The sequence below is a fragment of the Ips typographus genome, linkage group LG2 (genome assembly GCF_016097725.1).
Source record: "Ips typographus isolate SLU linkage group LG2, UJ_Ityp_2.0, whole genome shotgun sequence".
NCBI classification, from domain to species: Eukaryota; Metazoa; Arthropoda; class Insecta; order Coleoptera; family Curculionidae; genus Ips; species Ips typographus.
This window is the reverse complement of record NC_138423.1, coordinates 18,855,252-18,881,303: the sequence shown is the minus strand read 5'-3', so window position 1 is coordinate 18,881,303 and position 26,052 is coordinate 18,855,252. Positions and strand designations below refer to the sequence as shown.

The 26,052-nt window shown below is 34.6% G+C and overlaps 4 protein-coding genes across 8 annotated transcripts; 1 reads left to right on the top strand and 3 right to left on the bottom strand.

The window, feature by feature from the left end:
* Positions 1 to 23: 23 nt before the first annotated feature.
* LOC145725579 (vanin-like protein 1) lies at positions 24 to 4,712 on the bottom strand. Its single transcript, XM_081974377.1, has 8 exons — positions 4,499 to 4,712; positions 4,339 to 4,443; positions 4,156 to 4,284; positions 3,913 to 4,055; positions 3,599 to 3,804; positions 3,339 to 3,544; positions 3,070 to 3,281; positions 24 to 578 (listed from the first exon to the last, which is right to left on the bottom strand). Exons 1-8 carry the CDS (start codon positions 4,550 to 4,552, stop codon positions 176 to 178), a joined length of 1,458 nt encoding a protein of 485 aa, XP_081830503.1. The 5' UTR covers positions 4,553 to 4,712; the 3' UTR covers positions 24 to 175.
* A 1,138-nt stretch (positions 4,713 to 5,850) lies between these two features.
* Hexo1 (beta-hexosaminidase 1) lies at positions 5,851 to 8,581 on the top strand. Of its 2 annotated transcripts, none has more exons than XM_081974376.1 (9): positions 5,851 to 5,883; positions 6,131 to 6,239; positions 6,294 to 6,401; positions 6,454 to 6,642; positions 6,696 to 6,817; positions 6,867 to 7,060; positions 7,119 to 7,315; positions 7,366 to 7,535; positions 7,761 to 8,581. In XM_081974376.1, the coding sequence occupies exons 2-9, from the start codon at positions 6,181 to 6,183 to the stop codon at positions 8,540 to 8,542; spliced, it is 1,821 nt and encodes a 606-aa protein (XP_081830502.1). In that variant the 5' UTR covers positions 5,851 to 5,883; positions 6,131 to 6,180; the 3' UTR covers positions 8,543 to 8,581. The 2 variants fall into 2 exon arrangements, with proteins under 2 accessions (XP_081830502.1, XP_081830501.1); XM_081974375.1 differs by having other exon boundaries at positions 6,291 to 6,401.
* LOC145725576 (uncharacterized) lies at positions 6,059 to 16,642 on the bottom strand. Of its 4 annotated transcripts, none has more exons than XM_081974372.1 (13): positions 15,964 to 16,642; positions 15,762 to 15,909; positions 15,572 to 15,701; positions 13,564 to 13,739; positions 13,148 to 13,498; positions 12,953 to 13,092; positions 12,565 to 12,689; positions 12,069 to 12,505; positions 11,454 to 11,760; positions 11,110 to 11,399; positions 10,196 to 10,445; positions 8,730 to 8,804; positions 6,059 to 7,637 (listed from the first exon to the last, which is right to left on the bottom strand). In XM_081974372.1, the coding sequence occupies exons 1-12, from the start codon at positions 16,257 to 16,259 to the stop codon at positions 8,779 to 8,781; spliced, it is 2,676 nt and encodes an 891-aa protein (XP_081830498.1). In that variant the 5' UTR covers positions 16,260 to 16,642; the 3' UTR covers positions 6,059 to 7,637; positions 8,730 to 8,778. The 4 variants fall into 4 exon arrangements, with proteins under 4 accessions (XP_081830498.1, XP_081830500.1, XP_081830499.1 ...); XM_081974374.1 differs by having other exon boundaries at positions 6,059 to 7,557; XM_081974373.1 differs by lacking the exon at positions 6,059 to 7,637 and having other exon boundaries at positions 8,614 to 8,804.
* A 2,053-nt stretch (positions 16,643 to 18,695) lies between these two features.
* On the bottom strand, positions 18,696 to 23,600 carry LOC145724741 (uncharacterized). The gene is made up of 2 exons (XM_081973151.1): positions 23,413 to 23,600; positions 18,696 to 19,489 (listed from the first exon to the last, which is right to left on the bottom strand). Exon 2 carries the CDS (start codon positions 19,480 to 19,482, stop codon positions 18,886 to 18,888), a length of 597 nt encoding a protein of 198 aa, XP_081829277.1. The 5' UTR covers positions 19,483 to 19,489; positions 23,413 to 23,600; the 3' UTR covers positions 18,696 to 18,885.
* Positions 23,601 to 26,052: the final 2,452 nt, after the last annotated feature.

Below are 26,052 nucleotides of genomic sequence, written 5' to 3'. Positions count from 1 at the left end.
GTTTTCTTTTTTCTGCACATGGATACACGTCTTTTTTTTTATTTATATGCTGAACAAATTCACTGAAACATTATAAAAAAATACCAACTAAACAACGTTCACAGCTGTCGTTTAACTTTAGAGAGAGTGCGAAAATGCCACCACTTTTCTCACTTTAAACAGTATGACAACGCCGCTAAAAAAGCGCCTGCACCATCACCACCACCGCCAAAAACATCAGGCTGCTGCCCGTAATACTGGCAGCGCCGGCTCGCACATACAGCCCAAACAACACGACGTTCTTATGGGGTACCGTAATGTTATGGCTAACAGCTACAATGTCTTCGTTCTCGACTTCCAAATAGGTGGCGTTGTAAATTGAATCCAAATTTCCACGAAAACTAACAGGTCTGTAGAATTCCTCAGGGTGCGACTCCCATTCTTGCCACACGCTGATCTGACGGAAATTAGTGGTGTAGGAGCTGCTCGGTCGCAAACCACACGAAGCGGTGTTTTCTGTGAAACAGGCCACCAGAGCGCAGAATTTGATGTTGACGGTTTCGGTATCAAACTTGGTTGGTCCGTTATATGCTACTAACCTTGAAAAAAGAAAGATTTTAGTCACCTGACATTATTTCAGGTTATGGATAAATGATTTAAGGACGGTTCTACACCATTTACACATGTAGTTTAGACAGCGTCGGTTGAATTTTAGAAACCATAAGATGAATTTAAAAAATATCACTTACATTTCAGAAAAGGTACTTTCAATTTGAGAATAATAACTTTGATATTCGAAATTGCAATTTGTATTTCAGATTAGTCACTTGTATTATAGAAAAGAGCAGTTGGATTTTAGACATGGCCATTTGTAATTTGGAAAATTAAAGTTACAAAAAAAGTAAATAAAAAAAAAGTAAATAGTTTAACGAATATTTTTAATAACATTGTGGTTTAGCAGTTCAATGAAAAATCGATTTATCTCGAAAACCATTTATTTTATCGAAATAAAGGAAGAGTACAATTTTTCGATAAAAATGTCAAGAGTATCCATTAATGGCGTTTGCAGCTGAAAATAATGACAGCTGTCAAAGTTTAAGCAAGTTGTGTCTTAGGTCCAGTTAGTTCCTGCCTTTCGAAGACGAGATAAATGGTTTTCATGTCAAATAGAAGGTCTCTTTCGATAAAACATTAAACCCAATAATCATTACAATATACAAAGTTTCAAAAGTTACGGCCATAAACGTTAATTGGAAGGCAGTTCTTTGGGGCTCGATATTTCCCTTAAGAGTGACTTAAAAAAAAAATTATATGAACAAATCGTATTATTTTGATTGTCATATGTCAGAGATTGTCATATAGTTATGGGACACACTGTATATTTAATATAAATTAATACTCCCGATGGGCGGGTTTCTTTGCTTAAAGTGATATTAAAAAAAAAACAATGAACTAATAACCACATAGAAACACAAAAAACAATCTGAAATTGAAATAACGCGTTCTAAAATTCAAGTGACCTTTTCTGAAATACAAGTGACGAATCTGAAATACAACTTACGTTTTCTAAAACCAAATTTACGATAATGAAATACAAGTTATAGATTCTGAAATCCAACTTATATTTTTAAAATCCAAGTGATATTTTCTAAACTACATGTGTAAATGGTGTAGAAACTTATGGAAGCTTGGAAGCATACGGAAGCTTTTAGACTGCCTTGAAATTTTTTGAGAGCTTCCAGACTAGTCGAAGATCATTTGGAAGCCTTTATAGAGTGTTCTAAAAACTTTTGAAAGCTTCTAGACTGTTTTGGAAGGCTTTCGACTGCTTGGGAAGCATGTTGGAGTTTCTGTAGTGTTTTTAAATCTTTTTAGACTACTTTAGAAGCACACTCACTCTCTCTCAAAAGCAGTCCAGAACCTTCTGGACTGCTTTTAAGTCATTTGAAACGTTGTGGACGGTTCTAGAAACTTTTAAACTGCTTTAAAAGCATACAGAAACTTTTAGAATGTCTTGAAATATTTTGAGAGCTTCTAGACTAGATGAAGAGCATTTGGAAGCTTGGAGACAGCTCTAAAAGCTTTCGGAAAGCTTATTTCGACTGCTTTAGAATCATTTTGAAGTTTCTGTAGTATAGTATTTCTATAGTCATGTGGACCAACTGTCAATTTACAGTACTGGGACTCCGTGTGATATAAGTAGAGTAGAATTATATTTCTCGACTGTATTCTAGATGTGGGGCATTCTATGCACAAAGAGCTAGAAAGCCATAACATCGCGTGAATTTGGCACCTCTTAAAGGTCTCCAATTCTCGCCATATTTTGGCTTTCTAGCTCTTTGTGCATAGAATGTCCGACACCTAGAATATAGTCGATAAATAGAATTCTACTCTACTTATATCACACGGAGTCCCAGTGTTGGTCTGTTTGCAGAAGCAATCCCTTATGGAAATCCACATGTGCAGCATTTGCCTAAATCACAACACTGTTGGTAGTGTGTGATTGGTCAAAAAAAGCAGCTTTCAGCTTGCTGCTTTTTCTTGACCAATCACAAACTGTGACTTACCATAACTAGTTCCAACAGAAAATCAGAAAAAAATAACGACTTTCACTGGTTGAATTATCTCTCTCTGCAAACAAGATTTATTGGAACATTTGGTGCTAGCAGTAAAATTACTGTAAAATTTACCCTTACTTTACCAAAAGCACTAAAATTCAATTGTTAACTATTCTTATGAGGCATTTTATGCTTCTTATATTAGTCAAGTGAATGGATCAAGTCAATTGAATTGAACTGAATTTATCATATAAACCTGTATTTCCTAATTTTCGTTTTCATATAAAACATACATGAATAGAAGAATAAAGAGATATATTGCTCCACTTAATAGTGGTACATATGACGACATTTATCATGTCGTCAGCTCGTCATACGTTTCAGAATCATCCATAACTTGAAATTTTGGATCATTTGTAACCGTACCGACTGATTTGACTTTGCCTTTGATTTACAGAACAAATTCCAAGTTCAAGCTTTGCACTATTAAATTGTATGCCTACTGGAATAAATGTATAAAACAAACACTTACTGGTACACTTCAGAGGTGTTGGTTTCATTTTGGTACGCTACGATGTTGAAATTGCAGCAGAAGTCTGAAGAACAAATTTCTTCTGTAATGTTTTCGACTGAAAGATCCAATTTCGTAAATTGATACGACTGGTGATCGAAGTCCGTAGTGTTTTTATAATTGGAAAACGGGACAGTTTCAGTGTCATCCAAAATGTCGAAACCCCTGGATAACTACAAAACGTGGTTTATTTTCAAATAGTTAAAGCTAATAAAGTTGATAAAACCTACAGAAGAAGTTTGGAAAGCAGTTGCAGTGGTCTGTATGTTGGCGTAAATCCCCCGAGTCTGCGATTGGTCAGTTAAAATTTTTCCCAACACAACTCCACTGCTAGATATAATAGAACTTCCGCCCCGTCCATTGGTAGGACTGTTAAGGTTAGAGGCCAGTAGGTTGACTTTATTGGAAATAGCGTAACCCAATTGGACCTCTAGAGCTACATTAAGCATACAGTTTTGATTACCTGACAACCAAACCGTTATCAACTTACACATATAAAATGGAACGATAGAATTCCAAGCAGCCGAATAAATGACGGTGTCCACTCCAGTGTCCTTCAATATAGATTGAGAAGGGTTGTAATATAAAATATCCATGCAAGTGATCAGTCCGAAAGTACCAAAATTTGTAGTAAAGGTGGTGATGTTAGTTCCGGCAGTCAGTTTTGGCTCAGCAAATAAATTAATCTTTCGATACCTAGAGTAACAGATTAGATTAAATTGTTTAGAAAAACGATTTTTTCACAAACATACAGGGTTTTGTCTATATCGACTTGTTGGCTATTGTGCAATATACTATACTTACTTGGCGATCAAAGTGCCGTTATTGGCAAACACAATGTTCGTGTTGTAGTACAAGGTGGAATTATCGATTGTTTCCTTTTCCAAAAGGTTTACCACCACGTACATTTGGTGTTCTAAGGCTGCATTTGATAGGCTTTGTAGAGCCTGTAATAAATGTCACAAGTTATCAACAATTCTTACACATATAATAAAACAAAACATTGCTGACGAACTTCAGTTAGCTCTTCAAAAAAAGTAAACTTACACTAAAGGCTGCATCAGTGGAAAAATTGGAAGTTCCAACTTGAGGAATAGTTATAGCATAATTTTCCGGATCCTCCACCAAATCGGTTAAACCATACTCTGGAAAAACTATGATTTGAGCTGACGCCACCTGAAAAATACGAAAATTATAGAACGACGTTAAATTATTTAAAAAAACGTTTACCTTCGCTAGCCCTATTTGAATAATGTAAGTGTTCACGTTAGTTTCCACTGTATTAGGGTTGGTACTTGTAATGGGATTAACCTCGACCACCGCCCCTATGTAATCCTACACAAAACACAAGTTATTGGCAGAGTTACAAAACTCACTATCATCTACTTACCCCTTTGGCGGTGTAAAACCCTAAAATTATTAGAAAAAAGTGTAAAACCTTCATAATGCCGTTACAAAATTAATACCAACGGGTGAAACAGATTATACTGTGCGGTTTACCTGAATGTAATAAGTATTCGACAATCTTATCTGCGATAAAGCGGTGATGATTCGTGGTAGTGGAATATGCTATAAGTGGAAATTTCAGTGAATCCTAAGTTTACCTTAGAAGTCTTTATCAGCAAACAAATTACCTATGATGAGTGGTCCCAAGTTTAAATATACATTATTGATAAAATTGAAAGTACAAAATCAAGAGCAATTTAATCACAGTAAGTAAACTGTATACTGTAGCAGTGACAATTATTACTATTTTAAAAGGAATTTCATGTTATAACTATCTATGCACCTCTATGGATATAAGTATATTTATTATTGCCATTTTCTGCTTTAGATGCTTAATTACAGTTAATGGCTTACCAAGAAAGGCATTTTCTAAGTGCATACTGGAGTTTTGCACCTAATATACTGCTTATTCATAGAAATAAACAAGGTTTGGTAGCTGATGCATTCTGCACTCCCTCAAAAGCTTATACTAGGTTTGTTATCCGATTTAAATAAACTTTTCTAAAAAAAAATCGAGAAATCTTATCTAAATAAATATTCTCAGGATAGTGACACTTTGATTCAATTTTTCAGATAAGCGACATATACAAACTTTACCCTAATTTTAAACTGGAAATAAGATTAAAAAAACGGGCTGAAAAAATGATTTTTGAAGCCGGTTTATGACCACTCAGTATAATAATTTTGGATGGTTTTCTACAGCTAGTCTTCGAACAAATTTTACTTGACATGACAAAACACAGAAACCAACGCTTCTAATATGTGAAAACTGGATAATTATTGTGAAGACTGCAAGTGTGAAATTTTATATATAAATTGTTAAAAACCTCATTACTACATTACTGTTTGAAATGACCTTAAAAGTTATAAAAAAATATTAGTTAAATAAAGTTTTTCTGAAAATGGCAACCAAAACATAAACACAACATTTTTGCGCAAAGTATAATGATACCCTTTATTTTCTAATACGTTTTAAAACACTCTGTATACTTCAAGATCTGTTATAAGGAATCATATCATCATTGATTAACTACTAATAAGATGATGAGATAAAAATAAACTTGAAAAAAAAATACACTGGACATTCCTACCTGTAAACCGTTATATCCAAAATTAATTTCGATCATATATAGCACCCGGTTACATACAGAATACCAAAATCCGGTTCTGCAACCCGGCCCCTCTCACATATATTAGATTAAAAGTCAGTTCTTGAAGCCTTCGATTCTAATTCCAATTCGAAGGCGTCACCGAGCACGGTAATTTACCGTAAGTACTTTCATTTGCAATTATTTATTAATCTTGCGTGTATGATGTTAATGTAGGTTACGTTTCACTTGTCCAATAAAAAAATAATTAAACTGACCCTAAATGATACACTTGGAAGTCTTAGATATGATGTACATTCTTCAATGATGTGAAACAAAAACAAAAACAAATTCAGTGTTATGACCAGTATAAGTTAAAACTGTATTAACTGTGATTTACAAAACGTCAAAAATAACTATTGTTTTAGTGATAACTTAAACAGGAGGTTAACGATTTATTCATGACATTAAGTTCACCATGAACCGGTTTTGGTTTTTGATATTACCATTGTTAACGCTGCAGCAGCTTCGAACCTGGTGAGTAAATCTTAAATAAATCTAGTTTAACATTTTTAACTTGGGACTTAGCAGGGCCACTCTATCATCCCCATGGAGATATGAATGCGTGCGAGGTTACTGTCAAAAACGTCCCAACACCAATGCAACTCAAAGCACGGCGCTCAGTTTACAAGCATGCCGGTATGTTTTATAAAGGTTGATGCATGTTTACTAGAGAAATGTATCTTTTCAGGATTTTCTGCTCTGACTCTTCGGCAATATGGCCAAAACCAACTGGAGATATCACCGTTGGAAATTACCTAACGGCCATCAACATACATAGTATCGATATTTTGGGCGGAAAATCCGAAACTCCCACGTTTCAATTGGTATTAGATGCAGGGCGTGTTTTCAAGAAACAGCTGGAATTACTAATTCCAAGGTTTGCGGCATTGGAGTTTAGTAACTTTGATTGAATGAAAGTAAATTTTTTAGACATAAAACCCCTAAAGGAGGCAAGAGTCTCATAGTGGAACTAAACATTAAAGATCACAACGTGAAACGACTGACTTTAAATTTGGATGAAAGTTACAGTTTGAAGATTAGTAAAACAACTGGTAAGTTATTCTAGGAAAAAGTAGTTATAGTAATATGCAATTTTAATAGATGGGAGAGTGCAAGCATTGATAGAAGCCGCTAACTTCTTTGGCGCCCGTCATGGTTTGGAAACCTTAAGTCAGCTGGTAATCTACGACGATTTAAGGGGACAGCTACAAATTGCGAGCGACGTTTTCATCAGCGACGCTCCAGTATACCCTTACCGAGGGGTTTTAGTAGACACGTCAAGAAACTATATCACCGTAAAAGTTCTAGAACATCAAAAAGTAATTAAGAATCTAACACTCCAACGTGATTTAGGTTGACGCAATTAAAAACACTTTAACAGCCATGGCAGCTTCGAAATTGAACACATTCCACTGGCATATCACCGACTCCCATAGTTTCCCATACGTCTCCAAATCCCAGCCGGACCTGTCAAAATACGGAGCATATTCCGCTGACAAGATTTACACTACCGAAGACGTCCAAGACATTATTGAATTCGCCACAGTCAGGTACTTCATACTGGTTGAGTTTATCCAAAATTTACTAATTCCTGGTAAAGGGGAATACGAGTTCTGCCCGAATTTGACGCACCCGCTCACGTGGGTGAAGGCTGGCAACACACCGGCCTAGTGACGTGTTTGAACTGGCAACCCTGGCAACAGTACTGTGTGGAACCTCCTTGTGGTCAGTTTGATGTCACCAAACCGGAGTTGTATGATGTCATTTCAGGTAAAGGATAAAGGATCACAGTCTGAAAATTGTACTCATTATATAATCACTCTGTCAGAGTTTGAGGGTTGCGTGGAACCTCAATTCGTCGGATTCATAAATCTGTAAATTTTCAATAGTCCAAAGAAGACATTAAATCTGGATTTTTCTAGTTCTCATTTAACACACATTTTATAACAAAAACATTATTGCGTCTGTAAAAAACTATTTATCAACTATTTACAGACATCTACAAAGACATGTTCGACCAATTCCAACCAGACATATTCCATATGGGTGGTGACGAGGTCAACTTCAATTGCTGGAACAGTACCTCCTCAATCGTGGAGTGGATGTCAAAGAAAGGATGGGGACGTACAGAGGCGGACTTTATTAGACTGTGGGACTATTTTCAAAATCAAGCTTTGGAAAAAGTGTACAAAACGGCTGGTAAAGAAATACCGGTAGTGATGTGGACCAGTCATCTCACCCACAAAGAATACCTACTAGACTTCTTACCCAAAGACAAGTATATAGTGCAGATTTGGACCAAGCAAGATGACGAGCAAGTCATCAACTTATTGGAAAACGGCTATAAAGTAATCTTGAGTAATTACGACGCTCTGTACTTGGATTGCGGATTTGCCGGGTGGGTTACCGACGGCCAGAACTGGTGCGCTCCCTACATCGGATGGCAGAAAGTTTACGAGAATAAACCCAAAAAATTTACTACGGAAGACAAATTGAAGCAAATTTTAGGGGCTGAAGCCACATTTTGGACTGAGCAGGCCGATTCAACGTCCTTAGATAGTCGGCTATGGCCGAGAGCTTCAGCAATGGCAGAGGTACTCTGGAGTGAGCCGGCGACATCATGGAGAGAGGCAGAAAGTCGCTTTTTAGTACATCGAGAGCGTTTAGTGCGGTTGGGAGTGCAAGCCGATGCATTAGAACCTGAATGGTGTTTGCAACACGAGGAAAATTGTCCACAGGGAGGCAAATTTAACGTGGATAACAGACTGGATGAATAAAAAATGTAGAGTAGGCATGTCAATATAAATTTAAACACCTGTTCGTGTTTCAATTAATTAAATTGACCATATTAATAAAAAAACATTTAATAACAAAAAAGTGGAATTCCAAAGATTTTGTTTGATTCTTAAAATCAATGATGATGAAGATTCTATGAAGATCATTGATTTGTTTCAATTTACTTACAGGACAATATCGCCTAGCTTTGTACCAATTGAACAATCCTAGAAAACTATCACCTTCCTCGCCCTTGGAAGAATCCTGAAAATATAAAAAAATTCAATTAAAATCGTGATTCAGCTGCAATATTTCAGTTGAGGGAAACAGCAAAAATAATTAATGTATCCCAGCACTAAGTTATACTTTTTCCATTCCAGTCAATAAATTTTATCTGAATACGCCTCTGTCTACCACAAACCTAGGTTCGTTACGTACATAGCAGAAAGAGACGAAAAATAACCCCTAACCAAATAATTTAGACAACCAATAACACGCGTGAGAGTTTACATGGTTGCCTACATCTAGCTTCTAACCAATAATATTGCATCCGCCATATGACCAGAGAACTTCTTAGGACCTTTAAATACAAATTGGGAAAACTCCAAAGCACAAGAGAAAAGTTTTCTGTTGAAGGTACAAATACTAACTGTTCAGTAAATTTATATGGCATGCATTGGTAATTATGCTTTAATTACTTGGATCTGCTAGACAAGAAATTAAAATAACTTTTAAAAAGTTATAAGTGATCGAAATCATTAGGAAACCACGTCAGTTTTATTTAACTTCTTGGTATTGAACTAAATAGGATTTTTTTATATTCATTCAGCCAAATACAATAAATGTACAAGAACCAACCTCCCACTGTTCATGTCTATAAATTTACTGCTGTTGTACAAATAAAGGAACCATCTCAAGTGCTTTGATTTGAATTTTGAATCATATTTAAAGCTCGAAAAATCGATGTCTGACAAAAAAATTAAGCTGTAGCGTACAATGACGCTCACGCATAAAAACTTTGGCATAAAAGTTAATTTAGACCAGGCAGTTTGTAAATTATCCAAGGTGTTGTAAACATTTAAACAAAAAACCTAGAAAAAAATTAGTACAATGCATAAGCATGTATTATTTTGCGATTACAAATACTGTAATATTCATTAAAAACGTAGTTCGAGCTGTAAATACCAGTTTCAAACTAGAAAAAAACACGGTTTCAAACAAATTAAAACACAAACTTTGTTTTGCAAGATTATTATAGAATATACATAGTTTTTAACGCTACCCACGATTGTCCATTGATTTCCCAATCAATGCATATAAATGCAACTTGTCATACTAACATTATGACAAAAAAAAGTCAAAATAAATGGACAACCCTGACATTGTAAATATAATAGTTATAAGCCGCGTCGACCAATTTTATCACTATAAATCGCCGCTTTAAATATTGTCAGCTCTAAAACAAGCCGCAACCTAATTAAATAAAAACCAAAGACAAAACTCCTCCATAAAAATCGTCTTAAACTCCTAGACAATCACTATAAGAAAACTAAAGTAAGTTGGCTTGGTGCCAACGTGAAAGAAAAAAAATACGACAACACTGTCAAAGCATAATCAAAACCCTCCCCGATTAAACATTCTCTCCCTGAAATTACCTCTCGGTCGAAACACCCCTCCTCGTCCTCGTCCTCCACGCGGCGTCCACGGGCTACTGCCTCTTGCCCTGCCACGCCCTCTAAAACCGACTGGGGAATTGTTACCGGGACCTCTAGGAAATCTACCGCGAAAATTGTGTTGCCCGCCTCTGTGGTACGTTGGATCTTCGAAATATGGAGTTTCACCGTAGTTTAGAGGCGGTATTGGAGGATTGTCTGTGGGCCGGGTGGGTAATAATCCATGGTTTGGCTGTTTAAAGCAAAATGTAGGTCCATAAAGAAATGAGATCAAATTGTTATAATAGCTATTTATGCAATCAGTAGCGAATTCAAGGTTTTGTCAATGTTTACTACAAATAGTGAGTAATTTTTTTTTAGATACTCATCAAAAGTATATGCAACTTCAAAACAGCCTTGTACTGAGTGCCTTATCCGTTATGGAAAAAGCGTAAAGCGCAGAATTCTGAATATTTTTCAGCATACCAAAGCCTGTGACAACTGACTTATAAACCAGGCTTAACTGAATTTACCTATTTTGCACTGTCCTAAAATTATTATCGCTCCATATTAAGAAACATTAAAAAACAATGACAAAATGTTTCATTGAGATAAAACGTGTGACCAATTTTTTTCAAATGTTAAATTGTCGCTGCTAAATAAATATAAATAATAGATCAAAGATAGATATAGTTTAAGGGGTCCCGTCAAAAAACCGATAATTTATGTTCTGTGTTAGTTTCATTTTGTTTACATAGATATTTGTGTTCAAAAACCTCAGTACCTTATTTATTTCAACTGACATATTTTTTTAGGAAAAAGTGTGACTCCTATAATGGCAATGTAGCAGCTGTCATAGCGAAGTAAATTAGTCACTTGTTTCATAAAACGTATTGACATTGAAACTCCAAACTTACCCTGACATTCATCATGTAATTGCCAGGCGACGGTGGCGGTGGTATCCCGGGCGTAAAAGCTGGTGAATTGGCGGTCATACCAAACGGCGGCGGTGGCGGTCGCATAGGGTCCCACAAACCAGGTCCATTATTACTGCCATTCCCATTTTCAATCTCTTGCGATACGTCACCAGTCAAGTTACTAAACTCATTCAAATCACTAGAAATATCGTCTAAAAACTCGTTGGCGTCCATATCGTCCAGGAGATCTGGGAACGGAGGCGGCGGCTCCAATGAAAAGTTACTGTCCCCTTTTCATAAAAACATTACAACTTCTGCATTCCGAACCCATCTTTCCAACTCACCATCGTGAAATTGCACGCTACTGTTCTCAAAATCCTCGCTCAGGTCCATATCTTCGTCATCTCCAAAGTCGTTTTTTCTAGGACTAGGGCCAGCGCATCGCAATCTCGGATCGCCCGGTGCTCCTGGAGCTGGTAGAGGAGGTGGCGGTGGAGGTTTACGTTTGACTGGAGTCTTTGCTGAAGGTGGCGGTGGTGGTGGAGGAGGGGGTGCTTTAAGATCAAACTGGAGACGGTAATCTTGATCTTTATTGACTGATGGAAGTGGCGGTGCATCCATAGGTGGCAATGGCGGAATAGTACGATAATCCTGAATTGGACCAAATAGAATGGTAGCCAAATCAAAAGTCAAATGCCACAATAGTAAATTATTAAAATAAACTGTTAATTTCCTGTTAAAATATACACTTATAATCCTTTTAATTTCCTATCAAACTCATTCTTTTATTGGACTTGAGTGATACTCAAGGAAATGGAACTAATTCAATCACAATTTGAAACATAAAGCCAAAACTACAAAATAACAATATATAATAATATAATAATCGATTTTGTCCTTTTGAAAATTAATTTAAGTAATTAAAAGTACACAGTCATTATATGGTTTAAAAAACTCACCTGATCTACTGACTGCCATAAACTTTCTTGAGTAGTGATAGTCTTGAGATTGCCTCTTTCAGGTAAAGCTACCGGTTCCTCACCATTAGTCTTCGAGTTAGCCGTATCACTATTTGGAGAACCAGTCAAACTAATCAAGTTTCGATGATCAACGTCTTTGCCACCTAAACTACTGTGTGAGTCTTCTAAATCTCCCATCCCCGGAATGACTCGATGATCGACATCAACCGCTTCACTACGCGACACACCATCGTGATATTCGATTGGATCCGCGTAACCCTCTTTCTCAAACGTGGGAGGACTTTCCGGAGTGTCACATCCGTTCCCATCGTTCCAGCTCGGATTCGTTAAACTGTTGTAATCAAAACTGGGGTCTATTCGATTAGCGTCTACGTTGTACGAGGCGTCCAAATATGAGCTGCTTTGGTAAGCAGGATCTTGAAATTTCAATTCATTTTACTCAAAAAGGACCGGATATTAAGTGGTATTTACTAACCATATGGTGCTATGACGTTTGAACTGACATCTACACTGCTATTAAATCCAAATCCGCCTTCGTTATTTTTTGTAAACGGTGGCAATGGAGGCGGCAACAACGGATTATAAGGTGCCGGAGTTTCACTAGATCACAAATTACCTATTTATGTAACCAAACAGCAAGACTTTAACAATTCTTTAAACTTAAAAGATACGTCAATGATCTCATAAAAAATTCGCAAAAGAATTACAACAATTATGATTGTGTCACATAAAGTGGAAACTTTTTATACTAAAAACAGATGTTTTACTGCACCTCTGTAGTATGGTACAAAATAAGGCAACTGAATTTGTAAAATATATAAATGCAAACTTGCTTTACGTCAAATATGAAAAATATCACTTACGTGTCCCCTGTCAAGTCAACTACCGTTTGTTCCGAAGGCGGTGCCACAGGTTTAGGCATAGCATCGTAACTATTCGCTGATGTACCGCCCCTTGAATCTTCAGATATTGAGTTGCTAAATAATCCAGTTGTACTAATATTCTGTGGGATCACTAAAGCTGTAGGAACCGCGTTTTAGATCAAGCATACAACTCACGGAAATATTGAAAGACAAGTTTTGGCCCAGAAAACTCGTAAAACCATTTGACAAGAAACTGGTACTCGTGTCAGCACCCGTGTTACTGATCATCGAACTGTTAACGCTCGTACTGTAACTGGCGTTTAGTGAGTTTGTGGTAGGAGGCGGAACGTAATAACCCGGATTCGAGAAAGACAATGCGTCAATAGACGTTTTTGTTGAATCGTCTTCGGGCAAGTCTATATCCTCCTCGGGACTAGGAGAAGGGGCATTTATGTCGGGTGACGGAATGGGACTTGGTAAAGTCTTTAAATGTTCCTCCATACGCTTTTGTACGTTTTTCACTCTCTGACCATAAGTTTTATAGGCCTAAGAAACATGAATAAAATTTATTTGACAATACACTCTTTTTGGAAACATTTTTTTGTACTTACATGCGCTACAGTTTTCACGTCTTTTCTGTCAGACTCCAACTGTGTTTCCGCCTGTTTTAAGACGGAAATCAAAGCAATTCGGTTTTTGATTTCCACTTTTAAAGCATTTATGTAACCTTCCATGTGCTCAACATACACGTCCAACTCTTTTTCTACGTCGTCCACATGCGCTCTGTCTGTGTAATAATTATGTAAGCTTTGAAGTATACTGAAGACGTTTTATGAGTGAATACAAGTGACCAATTTATTGCAAGTGTTTTTCAAGCTCATCTTTTTTGAACCAATTAAACAAGAATAAATATACTATCATAAACACTGTGTTCTGTATAAAAAGAGCCACTGTGGTATATTTGGATATGGTAAAAACAATAGATTTGCTGAATGAATAAAAAGTAATATAATCACCAAAATTGTCTAAAATAATAAAATTTGTTGTGAAGCACATGGTGAAACATCGATAGAGTAAAGTTCATTATCTCATTTGTTTGGAGAAATACAAAAAAAAGTTAAATACAAGAGTTTTAGAGAATATTAAGATGCATAATTTGAAATTACTTTTGAATATACAGGGTGGCTCATAAAGACGTGGCATGTAAAATATTAGTTTTTTTTAAATAGAATTTTTTTTAACATTTTTAGATTCTCCATGGAATTCTAAAAATATTTTGTTATAATCTAATATTTCAATTTTTTCAAAAAATGATTACTTTTTACTATAACGGAAAATTGACTATATCCACATTGTTTCTAAAGGTAGAATACTCATATTTCGTAGCAACGTTCTATAGAGACGACAAAAAAGATGTATGCAAATGAACTTGCCTTAGATGCTACAGGGTGTTCAATTTGTTTAAATCTATTTTGACTAATACAACTTAAGAAATTTCGATTTTTTTAAATAGAACACTCTGTGTATTATTATTTTTTCTTATAGCTTTTCCCAAACACCTCAACTTATATCAGATATGACATATACCTGATTTTAATAGTTTGTGATTTATTTATATTTTTCCACTTTTACCTTTGTTTTTTGTTATCTTAACTAAAGTAGAGTAATATGTAGGTGTCCAGAGAGAAGACAACTTTTTTATATTCAATATAAATAAATTGCAAACTATTAAAATTAGGTATATGTCATACTTAATAAAAGTGGAAGTGTTTGGGAAAAGCTATAAGAAAAAATAATAATACAAAATACACAGGGTTCCATTTAAAAAAATCGAAATTTCTTAAGTTGAATTAGTCAAAATAGATTTAAAAAAATTGAATGCCCTGTAGCATCTAAGGCAAGTTCATTTGCATAAATCTTTTTTGTCATCTCTATAGAACGTTCGTACCAAATATGAGTATTCTACCTTTAGAAACAATGTTGATACAGTCAATTTTCTGTCATAGTAAAAAGATAAAAATAATAAAATTGAAATATTAGATAAACTATTAGGTTTAGGTATATGACATTATTAACAAAATATTTGTAGAATTCCATGGAGAATATAAAAATGTTTAAAAAAATAGAGGGTTCTATTTAAAAAAAGTAATATATGCCACCTCTTTATGAACCACCCTGTATATTCAAACATATGCATCTTAATATTCTCTAAAACTAAAAAATTCTGTAAAATGAAACTTTGTTCGAAAATAAGCTCTAAATTTAGCTGTCTGTATATTAGTACCTATATTGTTTTTTTATCTTCAGCTCTTCTGTAAATTAACTTAATTTCTTTATTAAATTACTGCATAAATGTATTTATCAGATCAGTAACAACATGTACAACAATATATTACATTAAAATTTTTATAAAAACCTAACAAATGTTCAACACACTTCAAAATGAAAAAAAAAAACAATTCCATAGTTGTCAGTGTGTCAAAAGATACACAATATTTGACCAAATATGACATTCCTGGAAAAACAGTCTAATTTCTGACCCACTGCACTATTATCTCTTTCTCAACAACCATGAATGGTAAACAGCCAATATTATGTATTGTGTCCTGGTTAACTTACCTTTGAGAGAGTTTATTAAGCCTTCAGTAAATTGTATCTTTGGATTGTGTTCTTTTAGTAGCCTCATTTTAACATCAGTGTCCTTTTCCAAGTTAGCACAATTTTTGATTTTGTTTATCACATAAGATGACTAAAAACAGGTTTGTTAATATTTGATAGATTCATTATAAGTTAATTTAGTAGTTAATACCTGAAACTCATGAGGCTCATCATTCTTCGGACCAGTGGGCTGTATGTTTATAAGTCCACACAGATCAGAAATAAATTCATCTCCATAAACACCTCTCTGTTCCCATATTTTAAATATGCGCAAAATTTTGTGCTTTATTTTTTCATCCCTACAAATCACCACTAAATTAGTAGTTAATGAAATTAAAACATGTATAAATTACCTGACCAAGGTGGTGGCCTTTTGAATTGCTGTGCCCCATGTATCCACATAATCATAATTCCTCCTTTTAGAGTACTGTACCACATCATTGGCTAAATAAAACAGTACCACCCTTTGTTCAATTTTAACTCTCTTAATAACATTCAACCAGGAATTGACAATTTTCTTGTAGTGTTGACGATTGCTGAGACACCACTGGCAGCATTGGTTAATGCTCTCCTGCGAGTCTTTTAGGTTCGTTAACGACTTTTCAAACTGCAAAGCAGAAAACTCTGCTTCAGCCTTTGAAGCCCCCATTCTAACCTTGTAACTCTATTTGCCTGGATACAAACACTGGCATGATAAATAAACAATTTCAACACTTTTTATGTGGAAGGACGTGGAAATGGTTCAGTGGGGCTCTCTGCCATAGGGTAATGTTTTCTTCCAAAGCTCCCCTTGCTGGGGGTTGTTGCCGCTTTATCAAGGAATGCTTGTACAATTCGGCGTCACTCAAAAGTAAACTACCATATTGCCGAGATTCAGCATGGTTGCTAAATTTTGTATAATTTTTTAGGATTTCTATAAACTTACTGTAAAAAGAGGCAATATAATTACAATATACGTTATAGGACTTCAAACAATCAAACAAGCCAAAAACACTTTTCCTTTCCACCTTATTACAAATAAAATAATGCCTGCCCTGCCATTGTCAACAGTGTCAAATGTCTGATCATTCCATAAAGTCGAACAAAGTCATGTCACGTGATTGATGAAAGTAAATTATACTCTCTACCACATGATTAAATTCTTTTTTGTCAGGTTGATAGATAAAGCAATTACAAGATTTTAATTTAATATTAAAAACGTACTCTCGGGAGTTAAAGAGTTTTTGGAAAGAACAATAAATTCGCCTTTATCTAGTTCCGGAAACGGAAACCATAATTTTTGGGTTATATAGGTATTATTTTATTAAGTTATAATTTAACAAGCACCATCTCGTAACATAGAGCATTACTAAAATTTTATTTACATCCTCCAACTGTCAGGATTATAGGAGTAAATCCACATGTACAGGGTTTTTCACTGGGGACTGACCAACCCCCTTTTCCTGACGTTCCTGTATGTAATTAAAAAAACTGAAATAGCCATTTTATGTATGTAAAAAGTTGAATCCAAAAATGACCACAAAATTTAAATTTTTTTTTCTTTTTTTTCTTAATATTTTATTTTAGTTTGTTGTAAAATTATAGAACATGTCTTATATTCTACCCTCATTTGTTTATGGCTATGATTCCAGAGTTATAATTAATGAATGGTCCTCTCTATACAGTGCGTTTTTTTTAACGCGCAACATAGGATTTTACGTGTTAAATTTTTAAGCCCATGTTAGACCATGTTATTTTGGAACTACAAGTATAAAACTTGACGGGTGTGTCTTTAGTACCCTGAAGCTTAAGTAAGTCTACCAATTTGGTCTAAAGAGTGATTTAAAACTGCAAAAAAATCATTTTTTTTCGAAAAGATTTTATCCTTTCACACTCCCTGTATGCATTGTTGTTCCTTGTTGTTTTTGATACTGGCAGGGCAGGTAGCAGGTAAAGTGACTTATTTTGACTGCATCACGACCCGACATCTTTTGAACGTCAAAAGGGCATTTTATGTTTGTTTGGAATATACTGTTTGGCTTCAAACGTAGGTCAATTTGAACAATTTACTTATAAAAATATTTCTTTTGTTCTTAACTTTCTTGATATAAAGTTAATGATCACCCTGTTTTACTTTCTACGCCAAATTTTACCTGCTACCTGCCGTGCCAGTATCAAAAACAACAAAGAACAACAATGCATACAGGGAGTATGAAACGATAAAACCTTTTCGAAAAAAGATGATTTTTTGCAAGTTTTTGAACACTTTTTAGGCCGAATTGGTAAATTTACGTAAGATTCAGGATACGAAATAGCCACCCGTCAAGTTTTATACTTGTAGTTCCAAAATAACATGGTCTAACATGGGCTTAAAAATTTAACACGTGAAATCCTATGTTGCGCGTTAAAAAAAACGCACTGTATTTTTTTTATCAATATATAAGTGTGTCAAAAAATAAATTTAGAAAAATTATTAAAATTTTATTTTTTTTTGGAAAAATATTTGCAAAATTTCGAGCACATTCCGAAAATAGTTCGTAGTTTTTAAATGGTTAACAAAAAAAAATAAAAGCTAAATACTGCTTTTTTGACATAATTAACAAAGTACGTTAAGTAAGCAAGATAGATTTTGTCTTGTTTTCTGCAAATGCAGGCTTGCTGCCTGCCTGTAATTAAAATAGCAACAGAAACTCTTCTATTTCAAAAAACGTCTGGCTTTACTAATACTTTTCCATCGATCTTATGTGAAATACAATTATTAACGGAAAAACAGAACATAAACGAGTAGGTTTTCGATTACAATTATTCATAAAAAAAATGTCGCCACCTATCATTCTTTATCTCTGAAACATAGCAAAGCTTGACGTCTTTTGCATGCGATTACATCCGCCCCCCATCGTAAATCTGCAAAACCAACAACTGGTTGCAAAACGTCTGAAGCGGGGGCTCAAACAAAGACATTCTCTAAGGCAAACAGGCCGCGTAGGCGCCCTATAATTATTTATTCAAATTAACGCTTAACGCTATAACTGTGCCGATGACTATTAAATAGGGCAATGGAAAGAGCATTTTTACTATTAATTTTCAGAAAATAAAAACTCATCAGTGCTCTTTCTATAGTAGATATTCTTTATTAAATATTTATAAAGGCAAAAGAATAGTATGAAAAATATCGATTTCCATATAGTATAGCTGCATCATATGAATAAGCTTTTATATAATGTAAATGTCTCATAAAAGCGTAAAATTAACATTAAAATATGTTTGAATAAGCTCAAGTTGATCAAGTCAACAGTTTACCACAGTCCAGAGGAGTAACCACCTGGAGGAACCCTACTCTGGGCAACCTGTCCTTTGATTTTCTTCTTTTCCTCAAGCCCGTCCTGGTTCAAAATATCTCCTATAGAAGTACCTTTCTTGGTAGAACTATTCTGTTCGACGGACCTTTCAGAGTTGGACTCGTTTGCCAGTACTTTAGTATTGCCATCCCCGTCCGTTTCAGTAGCCTCAATCGATGAGGAGCGCTCTTCAACCTTCAGTTCTTCGATTTTACAAGTGACCTCAGCGGCAACATCAGGAAGCGCAGATACTACCTGTTGGTCTGATGCCTCTGAAGTATTTGTCGAAGAGGTTGTGGTGGAAGTCCGTTGTACCACCACAGACGATGATGACCTGGTGCAGACTTGTTCCTGTTTAGTAACCGAAGATTCAGTACGTAAAATGTCTTGAATGCTGCTCCCCCTGTTTTTTTCTTCTTGGAAGCTTCGGTTGTGTTGCGGAATAACATCGGGAATAATTTCAGTCCCGAAGATGTTTGAAGTACCTCCACCTGGAGGTTTCAACACGCGGCTGCTGTTGCGATGTTCTGGAAGACCGACGAATACGTTGGCCATATCGGTTCTGTAAAGAAATATTTATTAAAATCTAGCACAAATTTCTCATGCAGATTTACTGTTTAATAGCTCAAGCAATTAATTATGGTATTTATACTAGTAAGCGTAGTGTGTGTGTGCTTAAAGTCACAAAAACTAATACCATTAAGTAGGTGTTTAGCATGCCGAGGTATATAAGAGTTTATAACACTTGAGGATATCAATCCGGGTTGCTATGCGGTACTTGGGTACACTCGAGACGACTTTTACTGGTCGATTGTGATTTATACCATATGGGCTTGTAAATGTAAACAACGCCTAATCTTATTTTTTTAAATCACTCTTGCATAATGCAATGAATAGTCATTCTGGAAAAGGGTTATTTTAGATAGAAATCTTGAAACAACTAATTTTTTAAATAATGTCTACAGATTAATCGAAGGACAATGACCAGTTAGTAGATAGTATCATACCTAGGTTTTTTTATCATAAAATTACAATGGACTGACTGATGATTAAAGTTATTAGAAACTTTAAAATTCAAAATTATTCTAATTCAGGTTTTTTATTGGCGAATTGAAGAAGCAGATTGAATTACAAGTTGACATGAGAAAACAACGTCATAAAGCTTGTTTATCACACAACTTTTTTTCGATTTAACAAAATCTGTATCTCCTGCCATTTTCAAAATTTCCTCAGATGACTCTCCTTTTCCTGGGTGTTTATTCTATAGGAGCCTAGTGAGATGAGATGAGATTTCTCTCATTGATTCAGGCCATAGAAGCACCCTGGACACTTTATACCAAGTTGGCAATTGGTTTAACTCTCATATGGTATAAAAAGTAAAAAAAACTTTCCCATAACGGTGTATCAGAAAGTCGTAATGGTAGATGAGGGTCATCTTAAGATCGTAAATCCGAAAAAAAAAACAACTTGACTGGTTTTAATGCAAATTCCTTTTAAGCTGCTAAACTGGCTTTGTTTAGTTTAGAGTAAATTTACGCTTGCGTTGACTGATTAGCCGAGTATATTTATGGCAGGCGGTCATTTACATTTTGAAAGCCAACCAAAATATTTATGTTTATAGGTTTCCTGTTGTAAATATACAATAATGTAAATCTCGTCTCCTCCCATTTGTGTCTACATTGTTGTTGTAAACGAGAAAAAAATCATTGAAAGGATATTCGTGTTACTTGGTGCATATAAATTGCGGCACCACCAGAGTGCAATGACGCAAGGGCAGGGGTCAATGCTTGTCTGCCTTTCTGTTATATTATTTGTTTATCTCGGAAAGGAATGACGGTCATTAAGAAAACGACTGGAATAAGCGAACAATAAAAGGCGTTTTAGTCGTAGGAGCTATTACAAAATGTGAGTAGAAGCAGAACGCAATGATAATGTCAATGATTGAGTTATTTCATCAGTAGCCTGGGAGATTCAGTTTTAACGACTTGAAATTTTTGTCATTGTATTAGATTATTGAAATCATGTTAACAGAATACTTAAATTCAATCAAAACTTTGATTTTCTATCAAAAGTGGCGACTTCCCAAACAGCACACTAAGGTCCAGTGAACGTTCACTTTTTATCCAAAACAACTTGCCAATGGAGTTAATATGAATTCCCAATGAATTAAGTCTTTTTAATATAAAAAATAGATGTGATAAATTCGGTTCATTTTATACATTGACATGTTTTGAAATGGTTATTTAAGTTTTTTAAAATAATTTGTACAAATACGGGGACTGTTTAAAAAGTTTGACAGCTTTATTTTCCTGTAATTTTAGATCGTTCTGATGGGGCACATGTGATTGTCTGAACATTTTCTTTTCGTTTTGCATAGTTTTTCATATACAGTCATTTTTATACGCTAATCCATAATGAAAAAAATGATTTTATTTTAGTTTATTAATTAAGATAAAAAAACTTTTTTTTTGGGGCCAATACTTATGATGGTCCGCTAGCTCCGATAGAGGGCAGTTTTGAACCATAGTTTATATGGCACTTTGGCGTTTATTTTGTATGTACTCTCTACTGTTTAACTATCCTACAATCAACTTGAACCACCTTGTATATTGTAATATTGAAATATGAACTAGAAAACGATCAGGGCTGTGTTACAGTTTTTTTACTGAGATTAAAATATACCTAAATATTTCTTAACTGAAATTTTTATGTTAAAACATTATTTTCGCAGAAGCATTTTATTTTAATAATTTAAGTACGAAAAACGCAATTTGACATCACCGATGAACAAAATAACTCCGTAAGGTGCATGCCTATTTTTTCTTAGATGTGTAAGGATAAGTAACTACAAACCTTACTTTAATTTAGTATAATTCTAACTAGCTTTAATTTAACATTGTGCATAAATCCACCTTAAGCTAAATTGAGATTTGAAGTGACATTTCAGATGTGTGTGTGTGAAATGTTACAGTCAAAATTCACTTTTATTTTTTATTACTATTACTAATAAAAAAACAACAAGAAATTCATCTTTTAAATTAGATAAGTAATTAAGATAAGAAATGTGCAAGTAGTAAATGTTGAAGTATAAAAACTCACAAATGACTCCGATGCTGACTATAGCCATATTACAAATACCTACATGTTTCCCCACAACCGAAGTACCTACAGACATGTTCAGAATGAAATGCTAAATTCAAGTGTTTCAAAAGTCTGAATCGGGTGTGAAAAACTGTAATACTCACCAATTTTCGACACAATAAATAAGATATACTAACAAAAGCAATTTAAACTATTTCTTCAATGATCAGATCAATACGCAAGGGCTAACAGTAAAATGACAAAGGGCTTATGGCAAACACACCTGCATTGGAAATATACCACATGACGTAACAGCTGGCTCAATTTACCACCCTACCGAAATATAATACATATACGATGATGGTATATTATAGAAGTAGTATAGTGTATATAAAATGGCTCAATACTTTTTCTCATTCTAAAATAGTTATAACTTTGTCGTGTTGCTGGATTAACCGAAAGAAAAGTAACAACATTTTTCATACAAATTCAATTTAATAAAATAATAATAATTTGAATTACAATCCATAACAATATTCAACACTGTTTTTGAGATATTGACGGTTGCAAAAATTACATTAACCAAAGAAACTTTGTAGGACATCAGCGCATACTTGCTATTTTCGTTTGTACGTTTTTGTTGGTTTCACAAATATTTTCTACTGAAGCTTTAGCCACATTTAAGTTGATAAAGAAGAAAGATTATTAAAATTTGTTTGTTAGAAACAGTGGCGGCCCATGAGTGGGAACAAAAGGAATTTTTTTACCAACGAAAACCAACAAAATTTAGAGCAAAACCTCGAGAGAAACTGATCCACTGAAATAAAGCCCCAAAAACTCTTTTTCAGAATTGCTCTTGTTCCTATTTTAATGGTGCTCTGGCACTGATGGCACTTTGCCCGAGCAATTAAAATGCGATTAACGCGAGTCACGTGAAGTGTAGCTCCAATTTTAGTCTTGTATGTATAATATCTTGTGCCTGGTGAGTTATTTGCAGTTTAAAATGTCACGCTTTATAAAAAGGCTCTATAAAGTGTATAGTCTATATCTTTGGCGCAACTAGTATACAGGGCTGTCGAACAAAAATTTGTTGGGTTACTGTTAGTTCCTTAAATACACCCTCCTGTTTTATTTGATCACCATGTACAACCATAGTACTGTATTTATTATTGTTTTAACGACAGAAACCGTTAAAAATCATCGTGTTTATCTCTTATCTCTATAACTCAACCGAAATTATACTGTTTATGATAGGTCTTGTCTGGATCCTCCATCCATATATTTTAACTGTTTTTAAAATTATTGCTAGCATAATATGAGTATTATCCACATTTTGTGTGTGTTGATGAGTTTGAATACCATTTTAATACAAAACAAAGCTTAAATTAGTAAAAGTTCACTTACACAAATTTAAGCCTGCGTTACTGCTGTGTACAAGTAAAATGCCCTGCTGCAAGGCGAATGACTGCTGAGAAATGAAAATGCACCTGAATTGACCGCGCACCGCAAGAAACTGAAGAGGAAGATCAGACAAGCCCAAGTTTGTGGCTCGAGACAACCGCACGCTATTGAAAATAAGCCCACCGCCTTAACATTGAAGAACGAAACGCGAAACCTACTTAAGTTAAGCCAGTCACTAGGCACGTTTTAAAACGAGACGGAAGATAATACATGTACTTCTACAATGTACGTACAGGGTGATTCAAATTCGAGCCAAATCATTGGGATCTTAGCATATAAGGATAGATAAGAGCTAAAGGAGCAAAGTTGCGCAATTTATAGTTCAATATGTCGTTTTGAGCTTATTTGAAGAGATAATTCAAAGTGATTGACACTTCGTCATTGCAACTTTTTCTGCTCTATAAAATGGCATTTTTAGTTTTTTCCTGCGACGTTTCGTTTTTTTGGTAACCATCATCAACTTTACTTTTTTAAATACTGCCCTAGATTTTTTATTTTTTTTATTACAATCGTTATCTTTTAATACAAACAATACAGTATGCAATATGTCATATTTTGCAATTAGAGTCTAGTTAAAAATTGTTTTTCTATTAAATTAATATTTGTCTATTAGTCAGTGACCAGCGTGCGGAAAAGTATCACTTTCTGCACTTGTTAGAACAATAACTATATTAGAATATGTATTTAAAATTTTTTGAAAAAAAAATATAATAGAACAATTCAACGGACAATACCAGCAACTTGCTTAGAAGAATACACAAATGGTAATAGAGATAATAAATAAATTTAATAGAAAACCAATTTTTAGCAAGACTGTAATTGCAAAAAATGTCAGATTGCATAACGTATTGTTTGGATTAAAGAGAGCGATCAAAATTAAAAAATCAGGTCCGTATTGAAAAAAAGTAAAGTTGATGATGGTTACCAAAAAACAAAACAAACTAGATATACCATTTTATAGGGCTGAAAAAGTTGCAGTTACGAAGTGTTAATCACTTTGAATTATCTCTTCCTAAACTAACTAAATAACCTAAAAAAAAAACGATTTTTCAAAATTTTGTGTTTTTTTGGATATCTCCGGAAGTAATCAGAATTTTCAAATGTTAAAACGGTATATTGTTGAACTCGCAACTGTGTGGCTCCAAATTGAAACACCCTGTACATGCACTTATTCTTGAAACGCTTGACAAAGTCAGCGACTCGTATTTCTTGTACTTTCAATTATGTGCATTTTATTACTCATACTCCTCTGTAAAAGGAAATTATTATTGTACTTTTAATTAAACATATTGGTAATGGTGATGTTGCTGTAAAAACGACTTAAAAGTACATGCAACGAAAGGAAAAAAAAAACAAGTTCCTTCCTTTGACACGCGGACGTGCCGTAAACGTAAATCTGAATGTCGCTCTCGATTTGGGTGAAAAGCCTTGCGATTTTGCGATTAATCCGCGTACTCGACCTACACAAGTTTTTGCCATATTTGGGCAACCTTGTGTTGAAAACTGATACATTTTCTTTATGCATGTGTGGGCAGTGCTTTTACAATAGCGCCTCGACTAATTTGGAAACTGACCCGACCCTGAAAACCTATTTTGTAAAATTATGTAACTCCTCAAAAGAATAGATTAGTCTACGCCGAAGTTTCAATTAGTTCTCGCTATTATCATGACCTAGTGCTACTAAGATTGACCATAATATTTTATTAGAACCATACAATCTATGTTGCTATAAATGGATCTCCCATTATATAATCCATAGGAGTTATAGAGCCACCAACAGAGTCAGTTGAATGAGGGGTCTTTACTCCTCATGAAGCTTACATCGGTTTCCAAATTGAACTGATTTTTGCCGCTTTCCGGACAATTGGTAAAATGTTAAAAACTAATGCATTTCATCAAGTCAAAAGTGGACTTAATTAGATGCTATACAGTGTGTCCCAAATTGGTTCTACATGGATTGGGATCTCGAAAACGGTAAGAGCTACAGAGTATGTTAAAAGGGGAAAGTTTTAAAGAATTTTCTGTGAAACTTATTTCCGGTTTCCAAATTAAATTATCTTTCTCGGTTTTCCGGAAAATTGGGAAAACGTCAGAGGCTGCATTTTAAACACTCTTTAACAAAGCCAAAGAGAGTTTGGAAACTAAGACATTATTAAGGCACTTTTTTACGTAGAACACGATGACGTAATTAGAAAAAATCTATTGTCATTGGTTTCCGAGATATGGAAGAGGCCATCTTGAAGGCGGCCATAAGAATAAGAAAATAATAATAAAATTTAAGATTAAAAGTTTCTCTAGTATTTCTCTATCTCTACTCGTTGCCTTCAAACTGCCACTTTTCTTCTGTTTCTTTTAAGATGACAGGGGTCGTTATTTGACACGTGCTAACTTGATTATTATGACAGCTAGAAATTTCGTTCAAACATCAAATCGTAATCAACACAATCTTCTTTAATAAATTCGAAATAACCGAGATATTTGTCTGAAATACAACAGTGCAACTGTACTAGAAATATTGAAAGTGTCACAATTTGACAACTCTTAACTTGAATCCTATGACAGGTTGGATTAAACGTCAAAATG

What these genes read in the sequence shown, in the direction of transcription:
- LOC145725579 (XM_081974377.1), bottom strand. Translation starts at nt 4,552, where the DNA reads ATGAAGGTTTTACACTTTTTTCTAATAATTTTAGGGTTTTACACCGCC. An exon ending in GGTTTTACACCGCCAAAGGG is followed by an intron (nt 4,444 to 4,498) that starts GTAAGTAGATGA and finishes TGTTTTGTGTAG; the next exon opens with GATTACATAGGGGCGGTGGT. An exon ending in TATCGTTCCATTTTATATGT is followed by an intron (nt 3,545 to 3,598) that starts GTAAGTTGATAA and finishes TGCTTAATGTAG; the next exon opens with CTCTAGAGGTCCAATTGGGT.
- LOC145724741 (XM_081973151.1), bottom strand. Translation starts at nt 19,482, where the DNA reads ATGGCCAACGTATTCGTCGGTCTTCCAGAACATCGCAACAGCAGCCGC.
- Hexo1 (XM_081974375.1), top strand. Translation starts at nt 6,181, where the DNA reads ATGAACCGGTTTTGGTTTTTGATATTACCATTGTTAACGCTGCAGCAG. An exon ending in CTGCAGCAGCTTCGAACCTG is followed by an intron (nt 6,240 to 6,290) that starts GTGAGTAAATCT and finishes CTTGGGACTTAG; the next exon opens with CAGGGCCACTCTATCATCCC. An exon ending in CGTCAAGAAACTATATCACC is followed by an intron (nt 7,061 to 7,118) that starts GTAAAAGTTCTA and finishes AACGTGATTTAG; the next exon opens with GTTGACGCAATTAAAAACAC.
- LOC145725576 (XM_081974371.1), bottom strand. Translation starts at nt 16,259, where the DNA reads ATGGGGGCTTCAAAGGCTGAAGCAGAGTTTTCTGCTTTGCAGTTTGAA. An exon ending in AAGGCCACCACCTTGGTCAG is followed by an intron (nt 15,910 to 15,963) that starts GTAATTTATACA and finishes GGTGATTTGTAG; the next exon opens with GGATGAAAAAATAAAGCACA. An exon ending in ACGTGAAAACTGTAGCGCAT is followed by an intron (nt 13,499 to 13,563) that starts GTAAGTACAAAA and finishes CATGTTTCTTAG; the next exon opens with GCCTATAAAACTTATGGTCA.